The sequence below is a fragment of the Lagenorhynchus albirostris genome, chromosome 15 (genome assembly GCF_949774975.1).
Source record: "Lagenorhynchus albirostris chromosome 15, mLagAlb1.1, whole genome shotgun sequence".
Lineage (NCBI taxonomy): Eukaryota > Metazoa > Chordata > Mammalia > Artiodactyla > Delphinidae > Lagenorhynchus > Lagenorhynchus albirostris.
In genome coordinates this window covers 11,009,972-11,029,516 of record NC_083109.1, presented here as the reverse complement: position 1 = coordinate 11,029,516, position 19,545 = coordinate 11,009,972, and the positions used below count along the sequence as shown (strand labels likewise).

General features: G+C 56.1%; 2 protein-coding genes across 7 annotated transcripts in view; one reads left to right on the top strand and one right to left on the bottom strand.

The window, feature by feature from the left end:
- BCAS4 (breast carcinoma amplified sequence 4) overlaps nt 1-19,545 on the top strand; it is a 60,663-nt gene that overhangs the window by 34,668 nt on the left and 6,450 nt on the right. For 3 of the 6 annotated variants that reach the window (XM_060122793.1, XM_060122792.1, XM_060122794.1), the window contains one exon: nt 18,636-18,729. The exons of the other annotated variants lie outside the window; for them this stretch is intronic. In XM_060122793.1, coding sequence (XP_059978776.1) covers nt 18,636-18,729 — 94 coding nt within the window. The remainder of the gene's footprint in view (nt 1-18,635; nt 18,730-19,545) is intronic. 6 annotated transcript variants of the gene reach the window in all.
- LOC132506526 (uncharacterized) lies at nt 105-18,032 on the bottom strand. The gene is given in 9 exon segments (XM_060125259.1): nt 105-236; nt 333-432; nt 603-678; nt 928-1,036; nt 2,394-2,444; nt 17,133-17,701; nt 17,704-17,785; nt 17,788-17,879; nt 17,939-18,032. Coding segments are annotated over 9 exon segments (1,305 nt in total).

Sequence of the window (19,545 nt, the reverse complement as noted above, 5' to 3'; positions counted from 1 at the left end):
CTAGTCACTGTCCCTATTTTACAGATGAGGAAACTGAGGCACTAAAGGGTCGAAGTGCTTGCGCACCCAGAACGTGGTGGAGCTGGGATTTGAACCTGTGAGACCTAGGCCTGGAGCTGGCACTCTGCACCACTTGGCCCTGCTGCGTCTTTCTGGGCCTGGTTCCGACCACTGGAGCTGCGGTCCGGGGGTTGGGGTCCTTGAAGAGCACCTGGACGGGTCTCCGTCTCTTCCACCTGGAAGAACCCACCAAGCCAGGATTTCACACTGTCTTTAGTCGGTTCCCCTCAGTGCCCACCCAAGGTGGACGCTTCACTGACCACTGCCCGTACCTGGGCGTCCACACCAGGCCCCCCCAGCAGTGGGAAGCCCCTCTGCACAAGCCCAGATTCTGCCTTCTTGTCTCCACCCGCCCTCCTCCGTCTCCGGGAGCTGGCGTGGGGCAGAGGCTCTTGCGCAGAAGGGTCCTGTCCCCACTCCTGTGGAAGCCCATCCCCCCAAAGGAAATAGGCCACTCACTGCTGCCCCCAGGCCCTCCCAGAATCAGGGGGATCAGTGGGGACTCCCTCACAGGGCCCAGGCAGGAGGCCCTCAGCCCTCACCCCTGGCGCCGGGCAGGGACCTTCGGGGGTGTGTTTTCCACCCTCCCTGCTGCTCCATCAGCTGGAACAGGAGTTCCTGGGGAGGGAGAGAGATGGGGAGAAAACTGGTCTGTGTGTTTTCTAACTCTGCCAGCCCCTTCTGCCCTGCTGGCCTCATTTCTCCCTCCCTCCTCTTCCTCACTTTGCAGCTGTAGTGGGGAGGCCCAGGGAGGGTGTGCAGCGCCGGGGCTAGGGTCTCCCAACACACCAGGAGTGGGGCTGGGAAGCAGTCCGCCAGCTCCCTACCCCTCCCCAGCACCAGAGGCCCAGAGCCGCCCCTGCCCACGTGACTTGGTGCCGGCCGAGGCCTGGGCCGGCCCGGGAATGCCAGCCTGAGTGTACCTCCTCGTCACGAGATCCCCCGCAAAGGCCAGGCCTTTGGCCTTTGACTTGAGCTGCCGAAGAAGCGCGCGGTCAGTGCCCAGACTGGGGTGAGAGCTGGCCTGGCACCCTGGGCCCTCTGCGCCCGGACGTAAAAATGTCCATGCTTCCATGCTTCAGTTTTAATGCTAACATACGTATTTTCATGGTACAAAGGTCCATATTTCCATGCTGTACTGCAAAGAAGTTTTCAACTCTACTTTTACATTGATTTTTAAAATGTTCCAAGATTTTACCTCAGAACTGTACCTCTCTTTCGCTGTGGAATTTTTTTAGCTGTGTGACTGTGGGTAAGTCTCTTAGCCTCTGCAGGCCTCAGACAGCTTAACTGTCAGTTGGCTGACACGGGCTTGACCAAGAAAGGCTCTGCTTGCTAGAAAACTGGTTTCAATTTGCTGTGAGATGAAGAGGGCCTCCTCCACTAAAGCAGTGGGGAGTAAAAGACTCCAGAACTCTCAGACGGAGGGTTCTGAGCATTGGTGGGTCTGAAAAGCCAGCTTTGCCTTTAAATAACAGTTCAAGACAGACTGCCTAATCCCTCAGCGGTGAGCAGGTATCGGTAGTGGTGACAGAGCCAGCCCTGCAGCGCCAGGTGCTGTTCTCAACCCTCAGTACCCCACGGGGGAGGTGCTATTTTTATCCCTATTTTACAGGTGAGGGAACTGAGGCACAGAGAGGTTTAGTAACTTGCCCAAGGCCACACAGCTGGGCATCAGGATATGAACCCACATTCCTAACTCTGTTGCCTTGGGAGAGAGCTGTGATCTCTTACTTCAGGAAGCATGTATCCAGTGGAAGAATAGAGGCAATGACCAAATCCTAAGAAAATTCAGTAGCTAGTCATTTCTAAAGAGGGCCCTGGCTTGCTCTGAGGGAACCAGGCATGGCCTCCGAGGAAGGGCCGTGTAGGCTGAGACCTGGATGGTGAGTGAGAACAGCCTGAAGTCAGAAGAAAGGGTGCACCCAGCAGTGGGGATGCAGGCACCGAGGCTCTGGGGTGGGACTGAGCTTGAGGAGCAGCGGGGAGTCCAGCATGGGGATTGAGCCGGGGGGGTGGAGTGTGGGAGACGAGGTTGGGGCCAGATTGGTTGGGCGGGGTCTCAGGCCACACAGGGGGACTGGACACTATTCTAAGGGCAATGGAAAGCCATGGAAGGGTTCGTAGCAGGGGAGGGACTTGGTAAATTTGCTTTGCTTGGGGAATTTCCAGGGCACATTCTCTACCCTGAGCTAAGGCTGGCATTTAGGGTCAGCGATGTCTTGTTTAGACTTGACCATGAGAGCTGAGCAGGGTGCGTAGGTGCCCTTCAAGCCTCAGAGTTCAACGGTTAGGAGTGCGTTTCCTCGGCCTGGAAACATCTCATGCTGTGCCTTGAGATCACTGGAATCCTCGCCTTGCCGGGTCTCGGGGCCTTTGTCCAACTGGAAGAGAGAAAAGGCGCTCCAGTCAGGGCGCCCAAGTCTCCTGGCCATGTGTCTGGGTCCCAGAGACCCTGCCTGAGGAGGCAGCCCTGTCTCTGCACATAGAGGGCCCCTCTCATCTGGAGACGGTTTCAGACATATGTGGAAGCGAAAGTGAGATGGAGGTGGAGCCGTACGGGCCGCAGGCCTTGGAGGGGTGTGGAGACCATGTCAGGTGGCCCCATGTCCCCTCGGTCCGGGCCTGGTCATGGCCAAGTGGCTGCCACAGGTGTTCTGACCACGCCAGGCCCTCCGCTCGGGGCCCGCACCCAGGGGCACAGAAGAGCCGCGCTAAGTTGTTGTAGACCGCTGTTTGTTTTCCGCCGAGCCAAAACATCGTGTTGACGAGGTGTCATTTTTTCTTTTAATTAATTAATTAGTTTATTTATTTTTTGGCTGCATGGGGTCTTCGTTGCTGCACATGGGCTTTCTCTAGTTGCGGCGAGCAGGGGCTACTCTTCGTTGCAGTGCGTGGGCTTCTCATCACGGTGGTTTCTCGTGTTGTGGAGCACGGGCTCTAGGCACACGGGCTTCAGTAGTTGCGGCACATGGGCTTCAGTAGTTGTGGCTCGCGGGCTCTAGAGCGCAGGCTCAGGAGCTGTGGCGCACGGGCTTAGTTGCTCCGCGGCATGTGGGATCTTCTGGGACCAGGGCTCGAACCCGTGTCCCCTGCATTGGCAGGCGGATTCTTAACCACTGTGCCACCAGGGAAGTCCCTCGAGGTGTCATTTTGATTAATTTTCCAATGGATAACAGTCAGGTGCTTTCCAAGGAAGGCTCTCTGGCTAATAGCAAAACCACTTGGGGCCAAGTCCTGACACCGCACAGAGCCAGGCTGCCGGGGTGGACTGTGGCCTTGGGCCTGCCCGGCTCACCCTGCACATACCCAGGGGGCGATCTGGTAACATAAATGAGTGTGTCTGCCAGGTGTGAGACAGTAAGGAGCGGTGGGGACTGTGGCGAGTTGCAGAGCCCCTGCCTTACTTATAGGGGTGGAGATTTCCAGAAGCAGCCTTGCAGAAATGGGATCAAGAATGGCTAGATTTTTCTATTTTGGGGAGAAAGCTAGGCATGTGGAGTTTTATATGAATCTTCTAATGTCTAAAAGTCAGCAACTAATTTTTCTAAATGTTAAACATCTTGGGGAAGAAAAGTCTGTTGCGCCTGTGGGTCACACCCAGCACACTCCCCAGCTCTGGACTTCAGGCTGATGGCCTGTATCCCACAGGCCCCACGCCTTCAGAGGCATTTGGGACCAGGGAAGAGTGGAAAGCCCATGGCGTCTTCCTTCACTTTGCACCAGCCCCCCAGCAGGAGCCCTCAGCTTTTGGGAGCAGCATGACGAACACATCTACTATTGCTCCAACTATGGTGGTTGTATTGAGAGCATTCAGGAAGGATTTTCGGTGCCTCGTCTCGACTACCCGTAACAACCCCAGAGGTAAATGATATCATTTGAGAAAGGGACCTGAGGCTCGGAGAGGGCCGTTCACTTGCCCAGGGTCACACAGCATAGGCAGCAGAGCCAGAATCTGATCCAGCTTAGACCTCGTTCAGTGTCTCTCCCCTTCTCTATGATCTTCCCGAGTGCAGGACCCACAACCTAGAAGGTGGAGGTTGCAGCTGGAGGTCCTTGGACCCAGTCTGCCCCACCCACATAACATTCTTTGGCCAGCTTGGCATATGTTTAATATGCATGTGTTTAATTTGAATTAGTTGCCAGCATTTAGAAAAGCGAAGTTCACAGAAGAATGTACACCTCTGGCTTTTGCTTGAAAAAGCAGAGGTCTCGGCCCCTGAGCAGTGTCCCTGCTGAGCCGCCATCTGGCCTAAGACACCCATTGTCATTACCTGCCTGTGGGCATTTGAGTCTCCTAGCCGGGCTGAGCATGCAGTAAGTGTTCAATAAATACTAGTCAATGGATGCTCTGAAGGCTTCCATGGCCCTTGGAAGCCCCCGTCCCCCAGATTTCTCCGGATGTGGTCTCCAGGCCGTGGAGAGCTGGGATGAGTGTCTATGCCTGCCTCTCTCCGCAGCGGCTTGGGGCCGCGTCCTGGGCTTTCCTGGAGGTAGCAGAGGCTGTGGGCGGAGCTGTCCTGCCCAGGCTTGGCCTGTAGGAGTCGTCAGTGCCAGGCTCGGCGCCTCCTCCCCTCCCCGCTCCGTACCCGGACCCCCCCCTCCCCTCCCCGCCCCACCCAGGGAAGGGGGAGGCTCTGTCTGGCTGGGGCCGCCTCCCCCTCCCCCTCCCTCTCCCTCTGCCCAATCCCCCTGGAGGGGTGACTCCCGGAAGGAGGCACAGCCTGGCCGGGGCTTTATCTCAGTGGTGGAGGCCTAGCAAGGCAGCAACACAAAGAAGGCAGAGGAGATTCCATGGCGCCTTCTCCCGGCCCTGCAGCGGCCTCTCCTTCTGCTTCTGCCCCCGTCATCCCTTGCGGTAAAAATGCAACATGAGCAGATGGCAAATATTAACGCAACAATGGAGGCCGAGTGGTGCTGGGTCCCCAGCCCCCCTGCCAATCCCCCACCAGCCTGGCTCTCAGGGAGTCACTCAGCGCTCACACGTTAACAGACTTGTTTGACTCCAGATATCTGGTGGCACACGTGCAGGGGAGGGACAGAGGGCCCCTGGCAGGCTGGTTTGGGGGTCAGATTTTTTTTTAAGTGTTGCATTTTTGTTAAGATTTTGAGTGGGGAGGAAGTTCCTTACAACAAGGAGGAGTTTTTATTTTGGGGGGCACTGATGAGGCCTACGTGGGAGCACCCCAACTTCTCTGTGGTTGGAGGGACACAGTGCACCATCTCCGAGCACCGCCACTGTCAGGGACGTCCCCCGTGAGCATCCTCAAGCCCAGTCCTGCCATCCCTGGATCTGGTGGACACTGCCTATGGCCTTTGCATACGCTGGTCCCCTGCTCCCTGCCTGGCAATGTTTATTCATTGTTCAAGGCTACATTGAATGTTACCACCACTGGGAAGCCACCTGGATTCCCCCAGGCAGCGTTCCTCTGGACTCCCCAACACCCTGTTCATTCCACTGTTGGCACAGCACCTCGGGGAGTCATCTGTGTTTTCACCTGTTGTTCCCCAAGACTAAGAGTTTCTCAAGGGTAAGGACTGTATTGTCTTTGACTTACTAAGGGTAGTTAGGACAGTGTCGGCGCCAGCAGCCAGTTTTCTGGGCTCTTCTTTGGGTTGACACAAGCTAGTACTTTACCTGCCCTAGCTTGGTTCATCTTCATGCACACCTGTTACATAGGTACTGTCAACATTCCCACTTTACAGATGAAGAAACTGAGGCTCAGAGGAGTTAGAACATTTTATCTGAGCCAGGCATTGGCCCCATTTGATTTCAGAGCCCCGTATTCTTCATGCCCCAGGGGTCGACTTCGAACCCTGGAATCAGGTAGGGCCCTGAGTGAGGCCCAGGGGCTGTGTGGGGACTGTGGCCAATGAGAGAGGCAGGTGCCCTCCCCTCCAGCTGGGAACAAAGGCTCAGAGTGGCCTGACCGTGCTCTTTCTTAAGGAAGGGAGGTTGGGGATGCAGGTTTTTATGTGACATCAGTTGATTTTGAAAACTTGCCTGAGAGCCTCCAAGAAGTCTCCTCAGGGGGCCTGTTGCCTCACAGGCCTCCATCTATGCCTTGGCAAAGACCTACAGTAAATTGGTGTCTACTACAGAGTCTGGAGGGTCAATGCCCCTTTACCAAGGGAGGGAGAGAGGGGGCTGATATCACAGCAGCGGGGATTGGCCTGGAGAGCTACAGGCTGTGCTGAGCAGGCAGATGTGAGGGCTACAAGGGCCCAGGGCTGGCCACGAGCTCTCTTCTCGAAAGGGGCTGGTTCTCCCCAGAGGCAGTGCCGGCAGAGGCCCTCGGTGGGGCCCTCTCCAAGTACTCTCCACGGGCATCCTTATTTTCTGACGATTTGAAATTTCCTCAGTCTTCTGTGAAGTGTTGACAAATGCAGCTCCCAATGCTCACTTTCTAACCAGAGCATCACTCTCAAGATCACCCTTCCTAGAGCGATTCTGCCCTCCCAGGTCCCCATATCATGGTGCAGGCCTCTCCCCTTTCTCCCAGTGTGTAGACCAAACTCCTGCAGCCCTTGGAGAGAGCGTAGTTGAGAGCATGGACTGGACTCAAACCAGGGTTTTGCACCCTCGGCGCTGTTGACATTTGGGAGCAGACCATTCCCTGGGGTGGGGTCTGTCCTGTGCATTGTACGGTGTTTAGCAGCATCCCTGGTCTCCACCCACTAGATGCCGGTAGCACCATCCCCCTGGTTGCGACAATCAAAAAGGTGTCCAGGGCTTCCCTGGTGGCGCAGTGGTTGAGAGTCCGCCTGCCGATGCAGGGGACACGGGTTTGTGCCCCGGTCCGGGAAGATCCCACATGCTGCGGAGCGGCTGGGCCCGTGAGCCGTGGCCGCTGAGCCTGCGCGTCCGGAGCCTGTGCTCCGCAACGGGAGAGGCCACAACAGTGAGAGGCCCGCGTACCGAGAAAAAAAAAAAAAAAAAAAAAAAGGTGTCCAGAAGTTGCCAAATGTGCCCTGGAGGCCCGGCTGCCCCGGGTTAGGTGTCACCGGCCCAGATGAATGACCGTCATCAAAACCAGGCAGCAGCACGTGGGGCTCATCATAGCCCCCTCTTGGCTTTTGCTTGTGTTCTATGACTATGGAAAATTTCCGGAATAAAACATTTAAAAATAAATGAAACCATGGGCTCTGGAGCCCAGTGGCCCTGGGTTTGTACCTTGGCGGTGTTGCTTGCTAGCTCTGTGGCCTGGAGCAGGGTCCCCGCTTCCCCTCTGTGAAATGGGGCTCACAGGGGTTCAGGTTGAGGGTTTGGACGTGCGTGATTCCCTTTCTATTTGGTGAACTTCTGTCAGGCACCTACCATGCCGTGGGCGCTGTTCCAGGTGCCGAGGCTTGTGGATCACAGAAGGAGGAGCCAGGTGCACGGAGAATGTCTACACAGCAGTCGTCGTGCTTGAGGGCCCTGGGCTGACCTCGGTGCGCGTGACTCAGCCTCTGCTGGCTGCAGTGAGGTGGGCTGCCATCACTGGCCTCATCTTATAAAAGACAACTGAGGCAGGAAGAGGCAGAGTCACTTGCCCACTATGGGCTGGGGGAGGGAAGGGGAGCAGCCGGGATGCCCCCAGCTAACTGGCTCAGCGCCTGCATCTCCGAGCATTCCTCTGGGCACCAGAGGATGCAGAAGTGATGAGACTGGTCCCTGCCTGAGCTCTAGGTCACCCCAGAAAGTAAACACCCAGAGGCGGGCGTTGCAGCAGATAATTATGAGATGGGCTGCATGCTTCTGACTCCTGTGCATGACAGAAAAGGGGATAAGAGTGGGACTTCCCCGGTGGTCCAATGGTTAAGACTCCGCACTTCCACTGCAGGGGACGCAGGTTCGATCCCTGGTTGGGGAACTAGGATCTTGCATGCCGCGCAGTGCACACACACACACAAAAAAAAGTAAAAAGGGAGAAGAGAGGCCAGGAAAGGGCTGTGGCAGGGGACAGCATGGCCCAGTGCGTGGCACCAGCTTGGCACTGGGTCGCACGGCATTCCTGAGCGAGGCAGGGCCGCGCAGAGGACAGGCAGCTCCCGTCAGCGATTGCAGGTTCCGGGTGACGTGATGAGTGGAGGGAGGTGAGTCCCTCCTTAGTGCAGAAACCTGTGTGATGCCTGCAGCTGGAGTTGCGGCATCTGGAGAAAGTGTGATGATCCCTTTAATGCCTAAGGGGCCTGGGAAGTTCTTGAACTTGGCTCCATTCATGGTCAGCTTTCTGCTGGGAAAATAAACCACGTCTCATTAAGCAGTAAATTCATCCAGGTGCGTGTTCCAGCTGATACCATCACACCTTGTCACGTTGCCAGACGGAATGTCAAGACCAAAGTTCGCATTACTTGGAGGGTCCTAATAATTAACCTGGGAAATTTAGAGAGGGGGGAATCCTGGCTTTTACATGGAGTAAGAAGCCAGAGCAGGGAGGTGGTTGCTTCAGGGCCGGACATCACTGAGCACCGCTTGGGAGGTGCCCGTGGTTACCTGGGTTGGGGATCTCAGCATTGTGGCCCTGTCACTGCCCCTTCCCCTCCCGTGTCTGGCAGCTCTTTGCTGGCCTGGACCTGGTTCCGGAGGCCATGGACAGTGCCCCCAGGAGTGTGTGTGGGGGGGTGTGGGCAGGAGGGGCTCAGATGGCAGCAGTCATTGCTGGGAGAGAACTCAGAGGCCACAGGCCAGGGGGCTGCTCGCAGGGCTGGTTGCCAGCATATTCGTGCCCGGTGTGGCCCCCCGTAATCTGTCACTGGCCAGCAGGCATTATTGAGCATCTGCTGCGAGCCTGGCCACCTGACTGAGGATGAGCCGTGCCTCTGAGGGGTTGAGAGGTGTTCTGGATAATCTTTGAGGCTCCTTGGACTGGCTTCCACAATTGTGATTCACTTCAAGTGTTCATGTTTCGAAGCTGAATGCATTTAATACTAAAAACGCAGTGTTACAAAACTGTATACTCGGGCTGTTCACAAGCTAATGACATCGTTTAAAAGAATTCAGGGGGCCGTAATAATAATGAAATTACCCAGCGTTCATTGAGCACTTACTGTTTTCTAAGCACTTTGGGTTATTTGGGCAAAACACCCTATGAGGTAGAAACTATTATTAGCCCTGTTTCCAGATGAGAAAAATGAGGCACAGAGAGGTTAAGTGACCTGGCCAAGGTTACACAGCTAGACAGAGGGACCACTGCCATTTACTGTGCTGGAGGAAGGGATCCTCCTCTCAGCACTGGCAGCCCCACGCAGCGCTTTGGAGGGGATGTTAAGAGTGCAAATCCAAGGTCCTCTGTGACCCCTGTCTGCACGCCCACCCTCATTCCCACAAGCAGCTTGAGCACAGCACTTCGGCGGGAATGGCCAGGCGGTGGGAAGCCGCTGAGGCTTGGCCCCTCGGCCCCCGGAGGCCCCAGAAAGTGAGCTCGGCCTCCACCCCAACGCCTGTTTCTGGTTCTCTAGAGAGCCTGCGGGGCGGGAGTTGGGTGGACAGCGTGGCCCGGCCTGCAGGGTATTGCCCTGGCTTCTCTCCCTCCGTACCTTGGGCTTTTGCTCCTGGAGGCCTAGAGAGATCTTGTGCTTGGAGGACAGCCCCGCCCATCCCCCTCTGTACTGCGCACATACCGGCCTCTTCCTCCCCCTACGGTCCCCTTAAGTCCTTCTTGGCTGCTCGAGGAGCTGCCACGTGTGCAATCCCAGCCCTTTACCCTTTCCTTCCCCAGCCCTTGGGCCGGGCTTAACTCCTTTGATGCCAAATCTGCACCCACCACCCCTCTTTTCATTCATGTACTCATTCATTCATTCACTCAACAAACACTTGTCATCTACCATCTATATGAGCCCGGCGCTGTTTCAGATCCTCGGAACCCAGGGAGGACAGAGAATGTTCCCGCTCTCCAGCAGCCGATAGTCTAGTGTAATATATAAAGTGTCCCGGGGAGAAAGAAAGGTGAAGGAGGGCAGGGAGAGGTGGGTCTGGGGGCAGGAGGTGGTCAGGGAAGGCTTCACTGAGAAGGTAACATGGAGCACAGCGAGGAGGTGGCTGGCGCCCTGGGGGAGGTGGGGAGGGGACTGTACAGGTGTCTTGGGCTGGAAGGGGAGTGGTGAGGCCTGTGGGCGGCGTGTTGGAGCTGGAGGTGCAGGTCGGGGTGGGGTGGGGAGTGGATGGAGCAGGGCGTGGGGCCCGTGCAAGGACTCGGCCCTGGAGGGTTTTGAAATGTGGAGGAAGATGCTGGCAGTGCAAGGGTGGAGGTTGGGTGGTTGCAGCCGCTGGGATGGCCCAGAGGGAGATAGATGCTGGTGGCCTGGGCTAGGGACCAGGGTGGAGGTAGGGAAACGCGTATGTGTCTTTAATTGAAATTCTTTACTGAGGCAATTATAGATTCACAGGCAGCTATAAGAAATAATACAGAGACAGCGCCCTCGTACGCTTTGCCCGGTTTTCCCCAATGGTAGCATTTTGCAAAACTGTGGTACAACGTCACAACCCTGATATCAACCTGGATACGATGTGTTGCTCATACTGGGATGTCCCCAGTTTTACCTGGACTCACTTGTGTGCGTTTTAAGTTCTATACAGTTGTATCCATTCTGTACAGTTTTATTTTATTTAGGCTCCTGTCTCCTGACTCTGGACTGTCCCAACCCCACAGGGATTTCTCAGGTCCTCTTATGACTACCTTCACCCTTCTTCCCTCAGCCCTCGCCCAACCCCTGGCAGCCACGAATCTGTCCTCCATGTATAAAATTTCGCTGTTTCCAAAATGTTCTATAAATGGAATCGTACAGCCTGTAACCTTTGGGGATGGGCTTTTCTCACTCAGTGTAATTCCCTGGAGATTCATCCAAGTTGCCTTGTGAATCGAGCCCGTCTGGATGCCTTTGCAGGTGGAGCCAGGGTTGGAGTGTGGGGTTCAGGGCTGGAGGTGTCCAGCATGGAGCCCGAGGCCTTAGCTCTGAGGCTGAATGGGATCACCCAGGGAGGCGGAGTGAGCACTTAGCGATTAAGCGTCTGCTGTGTACCAGGTGCTGTTCTAGGCGCAGGGGATGCAGCCATGCCTGAGAGATGGGAAGAGGTACCTGCGGGGGCCGCCAGGCTGATGCGGGGCTGGAGGCCTGGGCTGGGTGGGATGGGTGGGGGGCACCTCAGGATCTCTCTCCCTCTTTTCTTGCTTTGCAGCCGGGGAAGGTGGGGACCCCGATGAGGCCAAGAGCTCCTCCCTGGGGTGGAGGGTGCAGACGAGAGGTTTCCAGGAGTCCCGAGTAAAGTGAGAAAAGAGCAAAGTGTTTCCCCTCAGGCCAGATGGAGTCCATTCAACAGAGACTGACCTGTCTTCTGAGATGGCCTTTGTCCTTTCAGAATATTGTTATTTCTTTGACACAGGGATGGGGTTTAAGGCGGGGTGAGGGTGGGGAGTCTTTCAGTGTCCCTGCATGCACACTGACAGGGTTCGGGGCCGGAGAAGCCCTGAACCCGTGGACCGACTCCCCAGCTCCCAACACAGTCCGCTCCCCACGTCCTGGTCCCCACCGCTGCCGCCGCCTCCTGGCTGCCTCACTTTCCTGTCAGGGCTACTCATCGCTTCCCTCTCCTTTCCTCTCTTATTTCCTCATTTTTCCCTCTCTCCTCCATCTTTTTCCTCCTCCTTTTCATCCATTTTCCCTCTTTCTGAATCCCCCCCCTTATCTGGTTTCCACATCTCTATCGATTTCAGTTCTCTCTCTTTTATATTTTTCTCTCCTGGGTTTTGTTTGTTGGTCGTTTGTTTCTGCCTCTACCTCCCTTTGTCTGTGTCTCCTCCTGCTCTAATTACCTTCATCTCTGTTTCCACCAGGCTCTCTCTGTCTCTCCCTCTTTTCCTTTCTCTCGCTCTCAAACGTTATCTCCCAGACTTTGGAAACCATCCCTTTCCACGCTCAGGGGGCCCAATAGATGAAACGTCCTGGTCCGACCAGGACAGCGCATGAGGTGAGTTCCTGTGAAGGGGCTTCGTGAAATCAGTGCCCGGGCCCCTGGGGCTGCAGAGATGGGATTGGTGCAGTGACGGTAACCGTCCGAGGCTCACAGGCCACCCGGTGGCAAAGGACGGGCTGGGGCTGAGACCAGGCTGGAGCTCTGAGGGCACCGGAGTCTGAGTCAAGGGTGGATTGGGAAGGGCTCCTGAGGCCACCCAGATGCCTGGAGTGGGAGAGAAGGGGCCCAGGTGACAGTCCGGGCGTTGCCTCAGAAGCAGGTCCCTGCAGTCCTGGGTGAAGAGTCTTTCTGGGCAGGGGCGAGAGGTGGGCCCGTGGGCGGCTCCTGAACGCCTGCTGGTCCCGGTGGACGCCTCTGTTTTTGCCCTGTTGGCTTGTTTATTTAATGGAGAACAGCTGCCCGTGTTTGGGATCCCGACAGAAGGGTCGATTGTGTCTGTGTTTACTTTCTGCCTCCCAGAGCTAATCGGTGCTATTTCTAACATCCTTTTGTGGAGTCAACCACCTTCGAGGTCAGCCCACGAAACCTTGAGGATTCTCTTGATAAGCAGCACCAGAGTGAGAAATGTACGGCTCTGGTGTGACAGTCGCCGGCCGCTGGGCCCTGGCCAGCTGTTGGTGGGGCTCGCGGACGTCAACGTGGAGAAGCTCCGTGTGACGGGGAGGCCGCCTGGCGGAGCGTGCCGCTAGGCATGGCAGCTGGTGTGTTGCCCTGGCCTGGAAGAGGATCTTCCTCTCCCTGCTCTAAGCCAAGAGTATGACAGTCCCAGCTCCAGCCAAAGCCATCCACTGATGTCCCCCCAAACTCTGCCATTGATCCTGCGGCCACCCTTTGCCCCATGATGTTTTCTTAGCCAGGAGCGCTGGCTCCACGCTGTGCATGGAGCCGATCCCGAGTGACCTTTCTGAGGATGGAGAACACCGTTCCCAGTTTGGAATCCACCTCTGTCACCACGACCCGCTACAGAATTGGCGGGTGCAGAGCAAAATGAGAATCTGGGGCCCCTTTGTCAGAACTTACTAAGAATTTCAAGACGGTAACAGCAGAGCATCAGACCAAGCCATGAGGCCGGCCCTGCCCGTCACTTGCAAGCGTCATGCTTTGAGTGGATCCTAAGCTTGCTGCGTCTTAGTCTCCACATCTGTAAAATGGGATTTACAGTCCTATCCTCTGCATAGGATTGTCATGAACAGTGACTGAGATAATGTAAGGTTTAGCTGCCATTATTATTATTATTATTATCAGTGACATTAGTATTATTATTTAATAGCTCATTATCTGCGTTGTTCCCTTCGGTGCTTCACATATGCTGCCATGGATGAGTTTTATTTTCTTATTTATTATTATTATTTTTTAAATATTTATTTATTTATTTCATCACATGGGGTCTTAGTTGTGGCTCCAGGGCTCCTTCGTTGTGGCACGTGGGCTCCTTAGTTGCGGCTCATGGAATGCATGCAGGATCTAGTTCCCTGACCAGGGATCCAACCCGGGCCCCCTGCATTGGGAGCGTGGAGTCTTATCCACTGCACCGCCAGAGAAGTCCCTATTTATTTATTTTTAAATGACCTTTTATTTTGAATAATTTTAGATTTGCAGAAAACTTGTAAAGACAGTACTACTGAGGGCTTCCGTGCCCCCCTTACCCCGTCTCCCATATCCTGTCATCTCGCGTCACCTGGAGAGCTGTCAAGACCAAGACCGCACATTGGTCCAGTACCGTTCACTGAACACCAGGCTTTGGATGTTACCGGATTTTTCTTCCTCGTCTGTGGTCTGTTCCAGGCTCCCGTCCAGGGCAGTGCATTGCTTTTACTGCGTGCTTTATTGATTTACTTAGGCCACGCCACATGGCGTGCGGGATCGTAGCTCCCTGACCAGGGATCGAACCTGCGCCCCTGCAGTGGAAGCGCAGAGTTCTAACCACTGGACCGCCAGGGAAGTCCCCTGTGTGCTTTTTATTTATTTATCTATTTTTAATGATTATTTATTTAGGCTGCATCGGGTCTCTGTCGCGGCACACAGGATCTTCGCTGCGGCGTGCATGCGGGATCCAGTTCCCCGACCAGGGATCGAACCCGGGCCCCCTGCATTGGGAGCGCAGAGTCTCACCCACTGGACCACCAGGGAAGCCCCTACGTGTGCTCTATTTTTAATGTGGGTCACAGACCTGGCCAGGGTGGGGTCACCAGCCTTGAGCCACCCCGAGACTCCAGAATGGGTCCGACCGGGAGTCCTCAGCCGGAGACGTGATCGTCATCGTTGGTCTCAGGCTCCGGGGCCCCGACTTGGCGAAAGCCCAACCCCCAGGCCCTTCCTGCTCTGCCCGGGGTGGTGAGAAGATTCATCCGTTTCCCGTTGCCTGAGTGTCTCCTGTGCACCAGGCTCCAGCTGCTGCTGGGGCCCTGGCCCTAACGACTGGCTTGATGCCCGTCCCGATGGAGCTCGGCCTGGTGGGGAGCCGGGTGGTAACCGAGGAGAGAGGTAAACAGGCTAGGCTCCACAGTGCTGCCGTGAAGGAGGGCAGGTGACACAGATGAAACTGGGCCTCCCTTAGGAGAGTCTGAAGGAAGGAAGGAACCAGCAGAGGAAGACCTTGTGGAAAGGCCTTGATGGGGACAGCGGGTGCCAAGGTCTCCCGTCACGCAGACCCTGGTGAGATCCAGGAGCAGAAAGAAGGCCCCAGGCTGGAGGGCTGTGAGTGATGGCAGGTGACGGACGGAGTTTAGAGAATCAGGCTGGATCACGTGGGTCTGGGGTCAGATCCCCCCAGCTCCAAGGTGGCAGACAGCTAGCAGACAGGTGGCCACAGCGATGTGGCCGGCGGACCGCACGGGCGAGAGCACGCAGCTCCTGGAAGGAGGGGCCGCTGCTCAGTGCCGGTTGCCCATCACTCTCCAGTGGCCCAGAGCTTGAGATTTTTTTAAAGGGAAGCTTGAAATCCTTTTTTTAAAGAGAAATGGCATTTCGTTCAAAAGTATGAGAACACCAACAACCAAACAGACAACAGTCCTAGTAAACTTAGCCCAGTGGAAGCCAAGCAGGACACGCCTGAGGACTGCTCATGCGTTGGGGACCACGGTGGCAGGGCCTGAAGGCCTCGTGGAGGAGTTGGATTTTATTCTAACTACAGTGCGGGACTTACTGGAGGATCAGACTTGTTTTTTACGACGGCCCCTCAGGCTGCCACGTGGAGAATGAGTTGAGGGCAAGAGCAGCGGCTGGGAGATGGGGTGGCAGTGGCGAGGGGGAGAGGGATTGGGGAAGAATTAGTAGAGGGGGTTGAGGATGGGCTGGATGTGTCGTGGGAAGTTGGGTGGCCCCCAGCTTGCCGGTTTGGGCAACCTGACTGAGGTTCCGGTTAGTGGGTGGACCCACAGTGAGTCAACTGACCCCTGAAAGCCTCAGTTTGCTCGTCTGTAAAGAGCCTTTGTGATCTTCAGATTTGAGTCTCTGGAATGTAGCAGGTGCCCAATATACATATAAGGCCATGGTAATTAGACAGTTACACTCAGTGGCCAGGTGGTGAGAAGCAAAGCCCAGGTCAGACACCTCCCTCCTCCAGGAGATGGTGCTGGGAGGGCAGAGGGCCCAGGGCAGTGGGCAGAGGGGCAAGGTTGGAGAGATCAGACTCCGGGTCAGAGACCTAGTTCTGGAGGGGTCTGTGCCATGACTCCGCCTACCTGGCGTCCTGTCTTTCCTCCTAGACCCCATATGAGTTTGAATTCAGTAGCCAGTATCTTGGCAGAACTTCTGGGGCTCCTTCTCTGCTGGTTTCCGTGTTAAAGCTTTTCGTCCAGCTAAAAGCCGAATCCACGGGGACCTGGAAGCCGTCTAGGGCTGCTGCCGGGGTCAGCACCGCCTCTAACAAGATTACACTAGCTTGTCCCTGCTGCTGGGGTCCCCCTGGGTAGGGGCTGCCCCATCTGGGAGCCCCCAGCCCTGTTCCTGCCGCCAGGGCTGCAGCAGCCTCCCGCTGCCCCCAGCAGCCGAGGTGACCGGGACGGCAGAGGCAGGGGCAGGCCGGCCAGCCCAGCCCTCCCGGCAGGAGCGGACACGCAGGGCTGCTTAAGAGAAATGGGAGGGGCTCTGCTCCCAGCTGTCAGGGTGGAAGCCTGGGGGCCCTGGAGCGGGCACAGACGTTGCAGGCAGGACGGGCAGGCGTGGTCTGAGGCGCAGAGAGCCCGTGAGGGGGGCCGAGGAGGGAGGCCAGGACCCGCAGTGAGGGCCGTGTGGGCTGGCTGAGGTGGGGGCCGGTGCCAGGAGCTCAGAGGAGCCCGCTTGACTCTGTGTGACCCTGGGCACGCGGCCTACGCTGTCCCCTCCGAGCCAGCTTTCCCCTCCACAAAACGGCCCCATTGCCATACCTGCCTCCCGGGCCCTGGAGTGCACTGGAGGGGACCTCGGGTATAGGGCAGCAGCCGCTGGTCTCGGCAGCGGCCCAGGTGGGCTGTCCCCACCCCAGGGGGCCTGGGCCATGGATGGGAAGCATCCAGCTCCTCGACAGCCCCACGGTGACGTGAGCTTGGAGCCACTGCCGGCTCAGATGCCCGCGGGGCGCGGCAGGTGCTGCAGACAAGTGAGTCAGGCCTGGCGGGGATGGTGGCAAGCCTGACAGCACATGCCCAGTGGAGAGGGGCCAGCTGGACGCACCCCGCAGGAATATGGGCCCAGTGCGGCCAGGTAGCTACATTGTTCAAGAGAAACAGGAACTTGATTTTTAATTTAATTTTATTTATTTATTTTTTTGTGATACGTGGGCCTCTCAATGCTGTGGCCTCTCCCGTTGTGGAGCACAGGCTCCGGACGCGCAGGCTCAGCGGCCATGGCTCACGGGCCCAGCCGCTCCGTGGCATGAGGGATCTTCCCGGACCGGGGCACGAACCCGTGTCCCCTGTATCGGCAGGTGGACTCTCAACCACTGCGCCACCAGGGAAGCCCTTGATGTTTATTTGAACCATCCTGGTTCTTCCATGTTGGCAGGCAACTCTTTTTTTTTTTTTTTTTCCTGGGTACCAAATTACTTTATTTGAAGGAATGGTACTAAGGAAAGGACTTGTAGGTGTTTTGGTACAACTTACAGAAAAGGTAAAGGTAACCCAGACATGCATGCAACTGGCTTGGGGACCAGGGAGGCCACCCCTGTGGCTACGGGAAGCCAGCCTAAGGCTTGGCTCTCATCATCACTATTTCCCAGGGTGTGCTTGTCTAAGAGATACTGTGCCGTGCCAGGTTCGGGGGCCCCCATTGTGCGCAAGTTGGTTACATGGTCACCCAGTTCTTTAATGGATTTCACCTGCTCATTCAGATAATGCGTCTCAATGAAGTCACTCCAATGGGGGTCATTTTTCTCCGTGGCCAGTTGGTGCAGTTCCAGTAGTGACTGAGTCACACTTTTTTCCAAGTGTAGCGCACATTCCATTGCATTCAGCCCGTTCTCCCAGTCCTCACGGTCTGGCTTCCTGATATCCTGAAGGAAGACTCGGCCACCCCGGTGGTGCTGCAGCTTCATCAGTTTCTCAGCCTGTTCCCTCTCCTCACAAGATTGGTGAAGAAAGTATTTGGCAAAGTTCTTCAAAGCCACATCATGGCGGTGAAAATAGTACCACACAGGCAGGTAGACGTAGGAGGCGTAGAGCTCCAGGTCGATCTGGCGGCTGACGGCGGCCTCCGAGCCCCGGTGTAGTTCTGGCGCACCTGCGAGGGGGACGCGGTCGTCGTGGCGGGCGGCCGAGGTGAAGCGGTGGCGGGGACCTTGGGGCTGTCGGAGGGCGCTGTGAGGTGGTGGCGAGGGCTGGCTCTGAGCGGCCGGCCGGAGCCGGGGACGAGCGCCAGGTTCCGTCCAAGCGCTTTTGAAGCAGGACTCAGGTAACTCATTTTGAAATTTGCATAAGCCCATCCAGTCATGCCTGCGGGCCAGACGCTCCCCAAAGGCCGCCCGTTTGTGATCTCTGAATAGACTAAAGGGGGCGCTCCCGAGGGTCCCAAGGTTGGCAAGCAGACGCTGGAGGGACATCCCAGGTCCTGGGCGAGAGCTCAGCCCCCAGCCCCACTCAGCCCCAGGGCCACCTGTGTCCTGGCTCAGTGCTGGGGCAGGGTGGGCCTGGGTTTGAATTCAGCTCTGCCAGTTCCCAGTTGGGTGATCTTGGGCAAGTGTCTCTCTGAGCCTCAGTTTCCCCTTCTGGAAAATGGGAGTAGGGACACCTGCCTCTCTCAGCGGCTGTGGGCACGAATGGGCCGGGAGCCTGCAGGGCCCACCAACGGGCTGGGCACTCAGGAAGTGCTCACTACTCAGTCACTGTGGTTGAAGTGAGAGAGGCCGGGGGCTTGGTCTGTGCTGATGGACGGAGATGTTTTTTCTCTGTCTGCTTCCCTCCATGCCGCTCCCACCCAATAGAATCTTTTATTTTAGAATTAGAGACAAGTTGCTGTGATAATACAGAGAGTTCCCATACGTCCCTCACGCAGTTTTCTGTATTGTGAACATCTTGTTTTACTGTGGTACGTTGTCACAGCTAAAGGACCCACGTCGATACACGGCTATTAACTAACCTCCGCGGTTTATTCAGATTGCACTAGTTTTTCCCTAATGTCCTTTTCTGTTCCCTATTATATTCAGTCGTCACGTCTCCTTAGCCACCTCTGGTTTATGACGGCTTCTCAGACTCTCCTTGTTTTTGATGACCTTGACAGTTCTGAGGATTATTGGTTAGGTATGTTGTACACTGTCCCTCAATTAGAGCTGATCTGATGTTTTTCTCGTGGTTAGACTGGGGTGATGGGTTTGGGGGAGGAAGACCACAGAGGTGAAGTACCTTCTCATCACATCAGATCCAGGGGACATGCTGTCAGCGTGACGTAGCTCTGATGATGTTAACCATGACCCTCTGGCCGAGGCAGTGTTTGCCAGGTGTCTCCACCAGGCTGTTACTCCCGCCTCCACCCCCTCCTCCCTGCTCTACTTTGTGGAAGCAAGTCACCGCGCGGCGCCCACTCAAGGGGAGTGGAGCTCCTGCAGGGGGCAATGCATACGTCAGTTATTTGGAATTCCATTTTACCTTTTGGAACTATTGCGAGATCTACAAGTTTTCACTTTTTTGGTGATCATTCCATTTCATCATACAGACAACCTGGGCTGAGTCCTGGCTCCACCCATTTACTACCTGTGCCACCTTGGGCGACTTGCTATGAACTGGAGTGATGGTGAGAGTAATGGCACGTGTCCATCAGGCTGTGTTCGGCGGCATAACAGAAACCTGACTGAAGTGGTTTAACCAAATAGGGTTTGTGTTTTTCCCTCATGGGACAAGAAGTCCTGAGTGGCCAGTTGATTCTCCTGGCTACTGCCCTACCATCCTTAGCCGGTGGCTTTTGTCCTCATGGTCCCAAGGTGGGTACAGCACCTCCAGCATCACTGCTGTGCCCCAGGCAGGACTCCATGAAGTCGACGGTATTGTCCTCATTTTACAGAGAGGAAAGTGAGGCTCAAGGGGAAGAGAAACCTCTGCCTCGAAGGAGTGCTGGAGGGT